The sequence below is a fragment of the Stenella coeruleoalba genome, assembly GCF_951394435.1.
Source record: "Stenella coeruleoalba genome assembly, chromosome: 2".
Classification (NCBI taxonomy): Eukaryota; Metazoa; Chordata; class Mammalia; order Artiodactyla; family Delphinidae; genus Stenella; species Stenella coeruleoalba.
In genome coordinates this window covers 195,509-207,008 of record NC_137147.1, presented here as the reverse complement: position 1 = coordinate 207,008, position 11,500 = coordinate 195,509, and the positions used below count along the sequence as shown (strand labels likewise).

General features: G+C 58.4%; 1 protein-coding gene across 11 annotated transcripts in view; it reads left to right on the top strand.

The window, feature by feature from the left end:
* The first annotated feature begins 10,224 nt into the window (after positions 1–10,224).
* Positions 10,225–11,500, top strand: part of PACS2 (phosphofurin acidic cluster sorting protein 2) — a 61,175-nt gene continuing 59,899 nt past the window's right edge. For all 11 annotated transcript variants that reach the window (XM_079914669.1, XM_079914675.1, XM_079914670.1 and 8 more), the window contains exon 1: positions 10,225–10,511. In XM_079914669.1, coding sequence (XP_079770795.1) covers positions 10,393–10,511 — 119 coding nt within the window. In that variant the 5' untranslated portion in view covers positions 10,225–10,392. The remainder of the gene's footprint in view (positions 10,512–11,500) is intronic.

The window sequence follows — 11,500 nt, the reverse complement described above, 5'->3', positions numbered from 1 at the left end:
TTATTTTCCTTCGGTGAGTCACACAGGTGGGGGCGACCTATACCTTGATGCAATCAGGCGCTGATAGGATTCCAAGCTTTACTCCAGGCTTGGCAGCGTTCTCTGCCTTCCTGCTTTTCAGGCACCTTCTTTCAAAGGCAGTTGTCTCTGTGTCTGTCACCTTACCACACCTGATTAAAACACATCTCGGGTACATTTGAGATGGGCTGGGACCTGGGACCCTTTGCTGCAGGGCTTGCACCTGGACACACCTCTCCTCCGGCAACGAAATACAAAGAAACTATAAGGGACTGAAAATAAACGTGTGCATGCAAACAGCTGGGGCAAATTATGGACAAGATACAAAAAGACCAAAAAGCCCAGCTGATGCTTCTGAAGAGCCCAGCGCAAAAGCAGGGTACTGCGCATGCCTGCTGCACACAGCACCGCCCGAGGGCAGGCAAACTACCTCAGCCACCCCTGCAGCCTGACCCCTGGACACGCCCCTATCCTTACCCGTTAGAAGGAACCAGCTTGCCCTACGTCGGGGAGCAAGTAAGGGGGCCTGCTACTTCTCCCTCTCCCCTGCTGTAGCAGGGGCCCCAGTAAAGCCTTGCGTGAATTTCTTGTCTGGCCTCTGATCAATTTCTGTCGACTAAGGAGGGCAAGAACCCTGGTCGGTAACACATTCACAACACTTCCCCACCGTGTGGCGGTCAGCACAGGTGAGAGGACCGGGCTGGGCACGCAAGCTTCCATCACCGCACCTGAAAATCAGCAGCTCAGTGCCCGTGGGCGAGGTCTCCAAGCTTCTGTCTCCTCGTCTGCATAGCAGAGGTCATGGCATCTCCATCCCAGCACTGGCAGGGGCAGAGCAGGGGAAATGGCGTATGTGCCACGGACTGCAGTGACGATCGCAGACCACCCAGAACGCAGGCTCCTGTCTCTGTCTGTCCTGCCCACCCTCATCACGTGCCACTGAGGGGGGGGTGCAGTCCATCTTCCGCCACAGAAGCCATGGGCCGGCGCCCTCGTGTCCCACTTCCTGGGCCGATGCACAGTGGGTCACAGGCTCCCGCCTCCACCAGGGGTGAGAGGGGTCCCTGGTGTAGCGGGCCACCTGCCCCACCTGCATCTCTCTGGTTCCTCCCGTGGACGGGGTGACGGGGGCCTGACCCCTTTCTACAGCTCCTTCCACGCCTGAATTCTGCGGCCGCCGGACAGCTCCTGGACTCCAGACATCTGGAACGTCCGCAGGTCCAGTGAGCCTCCTTGGGAGGAGGGGTGTGGCTGCGGCTGCTGCCTTTCGGGGATAGAGACTTTCCTGGTTCCATCTGCTCAGAGAAGGTGTCTCCTCGACTGTCGGGAGGACCTTCACCTGGGGATGTGCCGAGATGGGCCAGGGAGAGCAACGGCCAGCCGCGTACAGTTTAGCAAGGCTGGAAGCGCCCCATCCTCACCAGTGCAAGACGGTCATCAAGACCAAGGTATTAAGGACTGGACTTGGCACAAACGAAGAATCTAAGGACGCGTGGGTGCTAGGTTCTCCGGCTCTGAGGCCGCCTACAGCCAAGGTGCCGCCTCCCCTGACAGTTCCTGGGGCCACACTGAGGGCCCCCTTCAGGTGCATGCTCCGGGTCCAGAGGTCTGAGAGAGGAATGCCGCACCAGGCCTCCTTGGGGAGTGTACCCCAAGGTCAAAGCCCAGGGTCCCCTGGATGTCCTCATGTCTCCAAGCCCTGGCTGACCCCCGTGACTCCAATATATGTCCCAAGAATGAAAGGACCTGGGGAGGGGACAGCACAGCGGTGACACAGCCCCTGCGCCAGGGTCATACTGGATGAGAGAAATCAGCATGCAATGTTAGTAGAATAGCTGGGGTTATTGTTTTGCTTTTTTTTTTTAGCTGAACCTGTTTTTGCAAACCTCCAGCCTACAGCAAAATTTAATATTATGTACAAACACATAATCTTCTCCAAAGGGGAAGACACCTACTAGTTATTCGCTGGATGGGTAAGTTTTCCTCCTTGGACGAGGACCACCCTGCACCCGCTCTCCTCTGGGCTGGCTTGGCCACGCAGAGCTCATGCCCGCCCTCCACGTCATGCAGGTGGCCCTTGGGGTGAATGTGCCACTCTCTGTGCCTCCAGTGAATTCCTCCCCATCCCAGCTAAAGTTACCCCTTGACAGACCTGTCAGGGGACTCTCACTAGTTCGCAGTGCCTGAAGTTTCCTGGGAGATGTGCTGTGTCTGTGTGATTCAGTGTCCCTTTGCAGCGTACAACACAGGGCCAGGCTCCCCACCTGACCGTTCTGCATCCCAGACACTCTCCCGTTTTTTCCTTTGTGTGTTTGTTTTGCTTTCTGTACTGCATCTCCCCCTCAGGAATTTTGCTCGTTCTCCTGGGAGACTGTCAGTTTCCAAGCCTGAGCTGGTTTTTACTCCTCTCTTCCCCCTGCCCCAAACCCAAGGTCGTTCCCAGGCCCACCTAGCCGTGGCTCTCAGCAGCCAGCTAGGCAGTGCACCCCGGGCGCCCCAGATGCCCCTGTCCCATGTGCCATGCGACCAACACCAATATTTGAAAAATGCTGTGTCACTCAGGTCTCTTTTTGCTTAAAACTGCACAAAGCCCGGCATTCGGGGCCCACCCTCCACTGGTCCGACTTTTTTTCTTCTGCTTGAGAAATAATGTTGCTTTCAAGCATCAAAAACATGTTTGCTAATTGTAAAACATCAGAAAAACAAAGAAAATTCTAAGGAAAACCGGAAATCATTCCTATGTTAATCTGAACAGCACTGAGGTCGAACATTGATTCATGGGCGCTGCCACCATGGTGTTCCAGCTTTTGTGAATTACCCGGGAGTGTCGTCTGTTGATTTCTGTGTTAGGGCCTTGTTGTTTTCTTTTCCAACATTTAACTCTTGTACTGACTTATTGTGACACAATTTCCATTGTGGGGAACACAGAAAAGTATTAAAATGTAACTACAGGGCTTCCCTGGTGGCGCAGTGGTTGGGAGTCCGCCTGCCGATGCAGGGGACACGGGCTCGTGCCCCGGTCCGGGAAGATCCCACATGCCGCGGAGCGGCTGGGCCCGTGAGCCATGGCCGCTGAGCCTGCGCGTCCGGAGCCTGTGCTCCGCAACGGGAGAGGCCACAGCAGTGAGAGGCCCAAGTACCGCACAAAAAAAAAAAAAAAAAAAAAAGTAACTACAAAGGCGCCCCTTACACTCAGGGCCCAGAACACCCCCCAGTAAGAGGCAGCAGGGCTCCCATGCGTTCTCCTGACCCCAGGGGTGCTGTCTGTTCAGCTGCACGCCCTGATTTTCTCACACAGCCATGTGCGGTGGGCTTTCTCCCCGCTGTTGAGGCTGCACAGTCACCCGTTTTACCCGCACCTTCATGTTCCACGGGCCGCCCGTGCCATTTGACCACAGAAGCTGCTACTCTTTTCCTTTATTTTCGTGGTACAATTAATACATATTCATCATAGAGAAAATATGAGGTAAAGAGAAGCAGAAAGAAAAGCTCGATCAGCTGAATTCCTGCCAAAGAGATAATTTCTTAACACTTTGGATTCATTTTTAACCTTCCGTATTGTCCTTGTACTTTGAAAATAGGTCTTTTACACGTATAATCACTTCCATGTGAATATACATTTTACACGTACATGCATTTACACACACATTTTGTTAACCAAAAAGGATCGTATTTTTAGCCATGTCCTAACTTACCATTTTGCACAGCTGTGTGCTCCAGGGGGTGGCTGTGCGGTGGCCGGCTTGACCTCCCCTGGCTCTGTGACCCTGGACATGATTCCAGGCTTCACTCTGAGAAGCCCCGCTGGCCCAGCCCCGGGCCTACGAGGCTCCCACAGGTCAGAGGTGACCTCAGGAACCTCCTGCAGTGTGGCTGTAGGGCAGTGCCACCTGCGGGGTCCTGTGCTCCTGACCCCTCCTCCTCCGGTTCCCCCAGAGGGGGCCTGATACAGCCCCTCCGGTGCACCGGCACCCGTTTCCTACCAGCACCAACGCAGGGATCCCAGTGTTAGATCCTCAAATTCTCAGGGCGAAACGGGTGTCTCTGTATGTGGGAATTCGATTCCCATGACTGCCGGCCAACCCACCTCCCTCTACCGGTCTTCTGGAATGCCTTCCCCTGTCTGCATCACTCCTATCCATTTGTAGGTGGTCGTTAGGTAACCAGGTTACCACCCTTGGCCTACGACATACATTCTTCTCCCTTTTAACTTTGCTGACAGTGGATTTTTGGCTTCGGAGACAGTGGACATCTCCAGGTACACAGATACCACCGGCTATCAGCCAGTGACTTCCTAGAGTGTTGCTATGCTCAGAAAGTCCCCTCAAGTCCAGAGGTGGCTTTGCCGTATTTGACGCCTAACTGTGTCGTCCACCTGGGTTTCGCGTAGGTGTTCTGCACGAGGGAGGCTCACACCTGATTTTCTGGCAAGCAGCCTTGAGAAGAGCCTTCCTCTCACCTGTTCTGTGCTACTGACCACCTCTTGGATTCTTGCAGTGACAGGCATGGCTTCGGTCACTGTCATCTCATGAGACAGTTGGTTAGGACACCTCCGCTTCCCTTCCAAAGCCTGGTAGTAGCGGTGACGCCAACACTGCCCATTTCTCCTGTGCCTTCTGGGCAGCAGCTCCACACGTTCACACCCACCCCCGTGCTGATCCCACGACAAGGCAGCGTGGGCACTATAGTCACCCCGTCTCACAAGTGAGAAGGCGGGCTGCTGCAGTCACCCCGTCTCACAGCTACGACCCCTTGTTTATTCTTCCAGGTGAACTTCAGCACCAGTTTCTCAAGCTCCCTGTAGTACTTGGGGTTCCCCAGAGGCGCAGACGAATAGGACGGACACTGACAGGGAGGTTTGTTATGAGGGGTCGGCTCACGCGGTCACGGAGGCCGAGAAGTCCCACGAGCTGCCGTCCGCAGGCTGGGGACCCAGGGAGCAGGTGGTGTGATTCATCCCAAGTCCGAGGGCCTGAGAACCTGGGGCGCCGATGGCATCACTCCCATCCGAGGACAGGCGATGAGACGAGACCAGCTCAATGGTGAGGCGGGTGCAAAAGGGCAAATCCCTCCTTCCTCCACCTTCTGTTCTATTCAGACCCTCAGCGGATGGATGAGGCCCACCTGTACTGGGGGGGTCACCTGCACTGGGGAGGGTCACCTGTGTTACAGGTCCACCTGTCCGAGTGCTGATCTCATCCAGTAACACCCTCACACACACCCAGAAACAGTGCTTAATCTGGGCACCGGTGGCCATTGGGTCAACACAAAATTCCCTATGAGCCCCCTGCACTGACCATTTTGGACCCGTCCGTTTGTGGGGAGCACTTGATGAGTCCCCTCCCAGAGAAGCCTCCTCACATGGCACTGCTGTCCACACAGGCAAATATTCCTTTACAACCCAGCTGTATGCTCCCAAAGCTGGAAAAGGGATCTCTCCTCCTGTGTTCAGCCCCAGATCAAGAGCTCTGTCCCTCTGGGAGAGAGAGAACAGATGTTGCGGCCAACTAGCTCTCTCTGCCACGAGGGGTACTTTGTTTCATTGTTTGCTGTTTCAGGGGTGGACCGTCCCTTTGCGTCTTACAACCTGTAACATTCTTACTTCTGCTTAGTTACAGCTCTCTTCCAGGTTCTTCTCTTGCATTTTCTCAGGATATAACCAAATTCTGTTCATAAAGACGGTATAACCTCTTCCTTCCTCCCACTAAAACATTAGCCCTTACTAACGTTTTAAGGACTAGCTGACCATTTTAATGGGATGCCACTAACACTTCACCACATATATGATGCTGGTCTAAATGCCCGCAAAGGGACATCTGGGTAAACAGATTGTGCCAGAGCCACGTCACAGAATAGCAAAAGGCCGCTGAAAACCGCACTCTAGAAAAACACCTAAGGATACAGCAAAATGCTCATAGTTTGCTGTTAGGTAAAAAAAATACAGTGCTTGTACTTCCACCCAGATCTGTTGAAGAAGTATGGGTGTGCGTAGAAAAGGCCGCCGAGATGCGCCCCTGCGCGGACCTCTCCGGATGGCTGGCTTGTGGCTCCTTTCCCCGTACTCCGTTCTGTGCCCCCAGCGCACTGGACGACATGCTGTTGGCCCCTCTGTAAACACTCCGCTGTGCCTTTGCCCGTGGTCCTCAGTCTCTGTTCTCTGTTATTCAGTAACGCTCAGCCGGCTGAGGGCAGGCCCGCCCTAAACTCTTGGGGACGCTCCAGCCCTCCAGAGCCTGAGCCCAGCAGACAGGATTCTAGGGAGCTCCCAGGCCGGCACTGCCCTCCCCCACTGGCACCTCGCTGTCCTTCCATCCTCAGCCCCACGTCACCTCCCTGCCCACGCTCTCTCAGTCCAAACACCCGTTATCGGAAAGTACAATGTTTTTGTGTGTTGGTTGACCTGTTCATATTCTCTCCCTGGGAGAATGTACGCTCCATGGGGGTAAGAACCAGGTTCTGCTTTTTCTTTCCTGTGACCCTAGGGTTGGAAACTAGCCTGATGATCATTTATGAAGTGAACAAATGTCTGAACCTTTCCACTCAGCTCTGTAAGGGTCACCTGAGACGTTTTCACTGGGCAGCTCCTGATGGAATTTCCAGCTTCTTTCACAGTCAGTCAATGGTAGGGATCAGTGGGGCACCTGCTCCATGCCAGCCACTTAGAGGGCATCCCAGGGAGACAGATGCTGAATGCCATCCTGGCTTACGAAGCTCAGCCGGGGTGGACAGGTGAATGAGACAGGCAGGCATCCTAAGTGTCTGAATCTCTAACCCTGTGTTGGATATCAACAGAAGGAGTGTTGGTGCTGCCCTCAAGCTGAGCCCACCCACCCCTGCGGCTCTGGTGCCAGATGCCCGCAATCCTGTTGCAGCTTCCCGGAGCATCTCAGACACAGACTTCGGGCTCACAGCATTCCCAGCACACCTGCCCTGCCCTGGGAGGTCACAGCTGTTCTTTCCCTGTAAGAGGACTGCCCCCCGGGCCACTCTTTGTCGTCTGCTGTGGCTTCTGTGAAGAGTTCCCATCCCTACTTCAGTGATGGTGCCTCAGCCACACCACATCTTCCACCCACAGGAGTGGATGGGACATAGGTCACATCCAGGGGTTTCTGCCAGGAGCGTGGGCAGGCCAGAGTCTTGCCCCGCCCCTGCGCCTCTCCCGCAGCACCGCCCTAGGAAGAGAAGATGCCGCCAAGCTGCGGGCTGGAGCAGGCTGGAACCACCCAGCTGAACGGGTGTCTGCGCCCTGCAGGAGGCCTTGGCCACTCACCTGACCGGCTGCAGCCACTCCAAAGGCCACAGGGCGGAGGAGCACACCAGCCTCCGCCGACTTGGCGCGCCCCAGCCCGCTGCGCTCCAGGCGCGGGAAGACGCGCACCGAGGCTCCTGCCGGAGGGAGCCCCGCGGTGTCCGCACCCGGAGGGGAGCTTCTTGCAGTCAGGGGCCGCCCTGCCTGGTGCTGCATTGCCTCCCACGCCTGGGGGGATTTAACTCAGGCTGAACAGACGCATGAGTTTCCAAAGGGCCGGAGATCCAGAGCGCCCCAGTAGAAAAGCGAGAGCCCGGACTTGAAGGCGCAGGGCCCCCCAGTGACGATGGGTGGGATCGCAGGGAAGGAGCTGCCAGCCTCCACCTCGTCCTATCTACCGGGAGTCGGGGGGCTTCAACACAGCGGCAGTCCTACCGCCCCGTTTGGAAAGCCGAGGCCTTAATGCGTTTGAAAAACTTGGCAGGCAGGTGGCACACTATCAGGTCCTTAGCAAAGGATTTCAGGGCGCCCTCCGGGGACCTCTGCTCTAGACAAACCCTCTCCGCCAGCTTCATCCCCACCCATGCCACACCAGTTGTCCAGAGAGGGTCCTCTTTAACCAAGTTCCTGTTCTAAAGAAACAGCCATCAGAAAGCACAGATGTCCCCCAAACATTTGCGGGGTGTGTGTGTGGGGAGCACGTGTCACCCTGTGCCACTTGGAGGGGCATCCTCCCAGCTTTCAGGGCACTCATCCTGGGACACACAGTCCAGAGTCATTTTCAAACACAGAGGGTGGCAATGCATGGAAGAGGTTCTGGCCAAAAAGGTGACTCTGATCACAAAGTGATACCTGTCCACTCCATCTCACCACCACTAACATTGTGGTGTCCACATGGTCCTACCTTAAAAAAGGAACAAATAAAAACAGAGTCACAGGTACAGAGCACACAGCCTGTTTCCAGTTTCTGCCTCCCTGCCTCGCAGAAAGATTTAAGCATTTCCTCCGTCGTGCTTATCGGGACAGCTCTGGACCAGACTGTGTGAGCCCACACCCGGGCCCCTCCCCTTAGGGGCTGCATACCCTTGGGTGCCTCAGTTTCCTCGTCTGTGACTTGGGGATGGAACAGGGCTGTCCAGTCCATGAAGGGTTCACAGTGGTCCCTGGGACCGAGGAGGGGCACAACTCTACTGTACAGGCAGCTGGTGTCAAGCCCCCTTGTGTACGGCTTAGTCACCCCACATCTCCGCACTTGACCCCCAGCTATACTCCTCTCCTGGGTGAGATGCCAGCGCACACAGACACAAAGTGTCAGGTGGCCCATTCATCTGACGCCACCGCACCTCTCGCCATCCAGCACCGCAGCAAGCCAAACGCCGAGGTCACTGGGCCCCTGTCCTCACAGGGGGCTGGTGCCCGTTCTCCGGACACCTCCCTCCCCCCATCTCAGAGGTATGAGACCCACAGGCACTCTGCCTGGCAGGAGCAGCGATGTAAGACAATACCCAGTCAGCTGGCTGAGGACAGACAGCCCCGCGTGGCTTTCAGCTGTACCACCCCAAAGGCGCAGGAACATGTGGGAAACACAGATTCTCTTGTTCTCTCCAAAATGCCACCCTGGCTTTAAGCAGCCACAGCTGTTTGCAGCTCCAGATAGGGAGTCAGCGCTGGAGGCTGAGCTCTTACAAAGGAAGGAGCCAGCATGGGCTCCTCTGCAGGAGAAAGAGCTAATGGGGCGCTGGATGGTAAACCCCAAGGGTGAGGGAAGAAAGTCCGTTTGCTTGGGCTGGGCTTCTTTCAGTAGACAACAAGACACAGACAGCAACTAGAGAGAAAAGCAACTGTGAATACTGTGGCTACAAAGAAACAGAAGAGATGCCAGAAAAGCTTCTCCTAAATCTCAGCAGCAGGATCTGGTGACTGATCAGAACCACCGCCAAAAGGATGGGGGGAGGGGACCCCTCCTTGGGCCCCCCAAACTAGATGTTCTTTTCTAGGGCCTTTTCTGACCTTCCCTGCCCCATGGGCCCAAAGGGTAGCTCTGGTCATCGCCTCCTACTTGCCTGGATCCCCAAGTTCACTGTGAGCCCCATGGCCAGGAGCCACCCCTGCCCCCAGACATTTGTTCTCCACTGTCATGTGTAAAAACCGCAGAAAGGGCATTGCTGGATAATAAGGAGGCTCAGGCAGAAAGAGGACACGCCAGAGGGGATTTATGGAGGACCAATCTGCACACTGAGCCTGTGTGGAGCCCCAGTGCGCCCGCACGGAGGAACTCCTTGGGGGGGGGGGGGCTGATGGGTCTGTGCCACCCGCGACCCTGGTCCTCCTGCTTCACGCCCCACCCGGGCGATCCGCCAAGGGACTCGGCGCGGGGGGAGGGTACAAAGAGACGGTGGGGGGACAAAGAGAGTTCGCAGCGTGGGCAAGCCTCCGGGGGACACGAGAGGCGCGGGGGCCCGGTGGTCTAGGAGTCGGTGCGGAGGACCCGGGGGCCGGCATGGGACTGGAGGGCGCCAGGGGACACGCGGAGTGCGCGGGGGGGCGGGGAGATTCTGAGGAGGCGTAGGACTGGGGGGTCGGGGACGCGCAGAGGCCCGGGGGATACAGGGGGACAATAAGTGCTCCTGGGGGCTCGCGGGGCACAGGGCCACAGGCGGACCCTGAGGTCTCTCTGGCCCCTCCCTGCCTCTCCCGGGGGGCGGGGCGCGGCGCTCTGGGCGGGGCCTGTGCGCAGGCGCGGACGCGCGCTCCCGCGGGCCGCGGGCTGGGGCGCCTCCGGGGGCGCCGGCTCGAGGGGGGGGCGCGCGAATCTCACTTCCGGTGAGCCCTCCGCAGGCCGTGATTGGGCCCGAAGCGGCGAGCGCGCGCCCGCCCAGCCAATCAGCGGCGGCGGCGCGGTCGGGGGCGGGGGAGCACGGTGGGGGCGCGCGCGGGCGGGGCGGGGCGGCCGCAGCCTGGTCGCCGCCCGCGGGCTTGCCCGACGCCCGCCCGGCTGTCCCCGCCGCCCTGCAGCCATGTGACCGCGCCGCCGCCCTCCGCGCGCCCGGCCCGCCCGCTCGCCCGCCGCGCGTCCGCGGCCCGGCCGCAGCCCAGGCCGCCGAGGGAGCGGCGGGGCCGGCGCCATGGCCGAGCGGGGCCGCCTGGGCCTGGCCGGCGCGCCCGCCGCGCTCAACACGCCGGTGCCCATGAACCTGTTCGCCACCTGGGAGGTGGACGGCTCCAGCCCCAGCTGCGTGCCCAGGTACGCCGCCGCCCGCCTGCCGCTTTGTTCCCGCGCGCACCTGCCGGCCACCCGGGACCGGCCACAGGGGACCTCGCGCCTGGGTCCCCACCCGAGGCCTGCATGCGGGACCGGCCACCCCGGACCTGCACCCGGGGCCCCCACCCGGGACAGTCCACCCGGAACCGTTCACTCTGGGATCCCCACTCGGGACCCACACCCCGGGCCGTCGCCTTTGCGCCCCACCTCGGGCACGCGCCTTCCGTGCGGACCACCCCTGATGCGTGGATGGTCCCTGAGGTCCTGGTCCCGTGCAGCGGAGGAAGTGGCCCCGGGTTTCTCAGGCCCCGCGGTCCCCCGAGGCTCTCTGAGGCGCACACCTGGTTGGCTCCCAACCGGCATCGTTGCACCTGCCTACCGATGCGGTGACGGTGGAGTTGACTCAGGGTGTCTCCTCTCTCCACCGGGTACCATAGATTTCCTTTTGCGTCCAGCCACACTGTCAAGCCTGAGTGGCCTGGGAGTCACTCAGGGCACGCAGTGTCCAGAGGACACACAGATCTGGGACCTGGGACCACAATTTTATTCCTTCATCCTTCGTCCTTTTGAGGGTCTGGCCGTACCCCCCTGTCCTGCTGGCGGGGGGTATCTGCCCCTTGCCTGTTTGCACTGTGCTGTGTAATTTAGGGACTTCCTTGTACATAAACACTGCTCCTTACATCATACTGTTAATTTTGCCATCGCAAAAGATGCTGCCCTTTCCACTTGGGGGGAACTGCCCTGTCCCCAGCGGTACAGCTGGACGAGGCTCACCCACGGGACAGCGCCATGGCCATCCCGACTCTACTCAGGCCTGTCGCTTCCCTGCTCCTCCTGCCAGCTTGAAGCTCTGCGGGTTTCTTCCTGATTCAGTGGTCCCTGCTGAGGAAGCTCCCAGGCTGAGGGGGAAGAGAGACAAACTCACACCAGGGCCTGGTTCTGGAATGGACACCAGGCCACTAGGGCTGCAG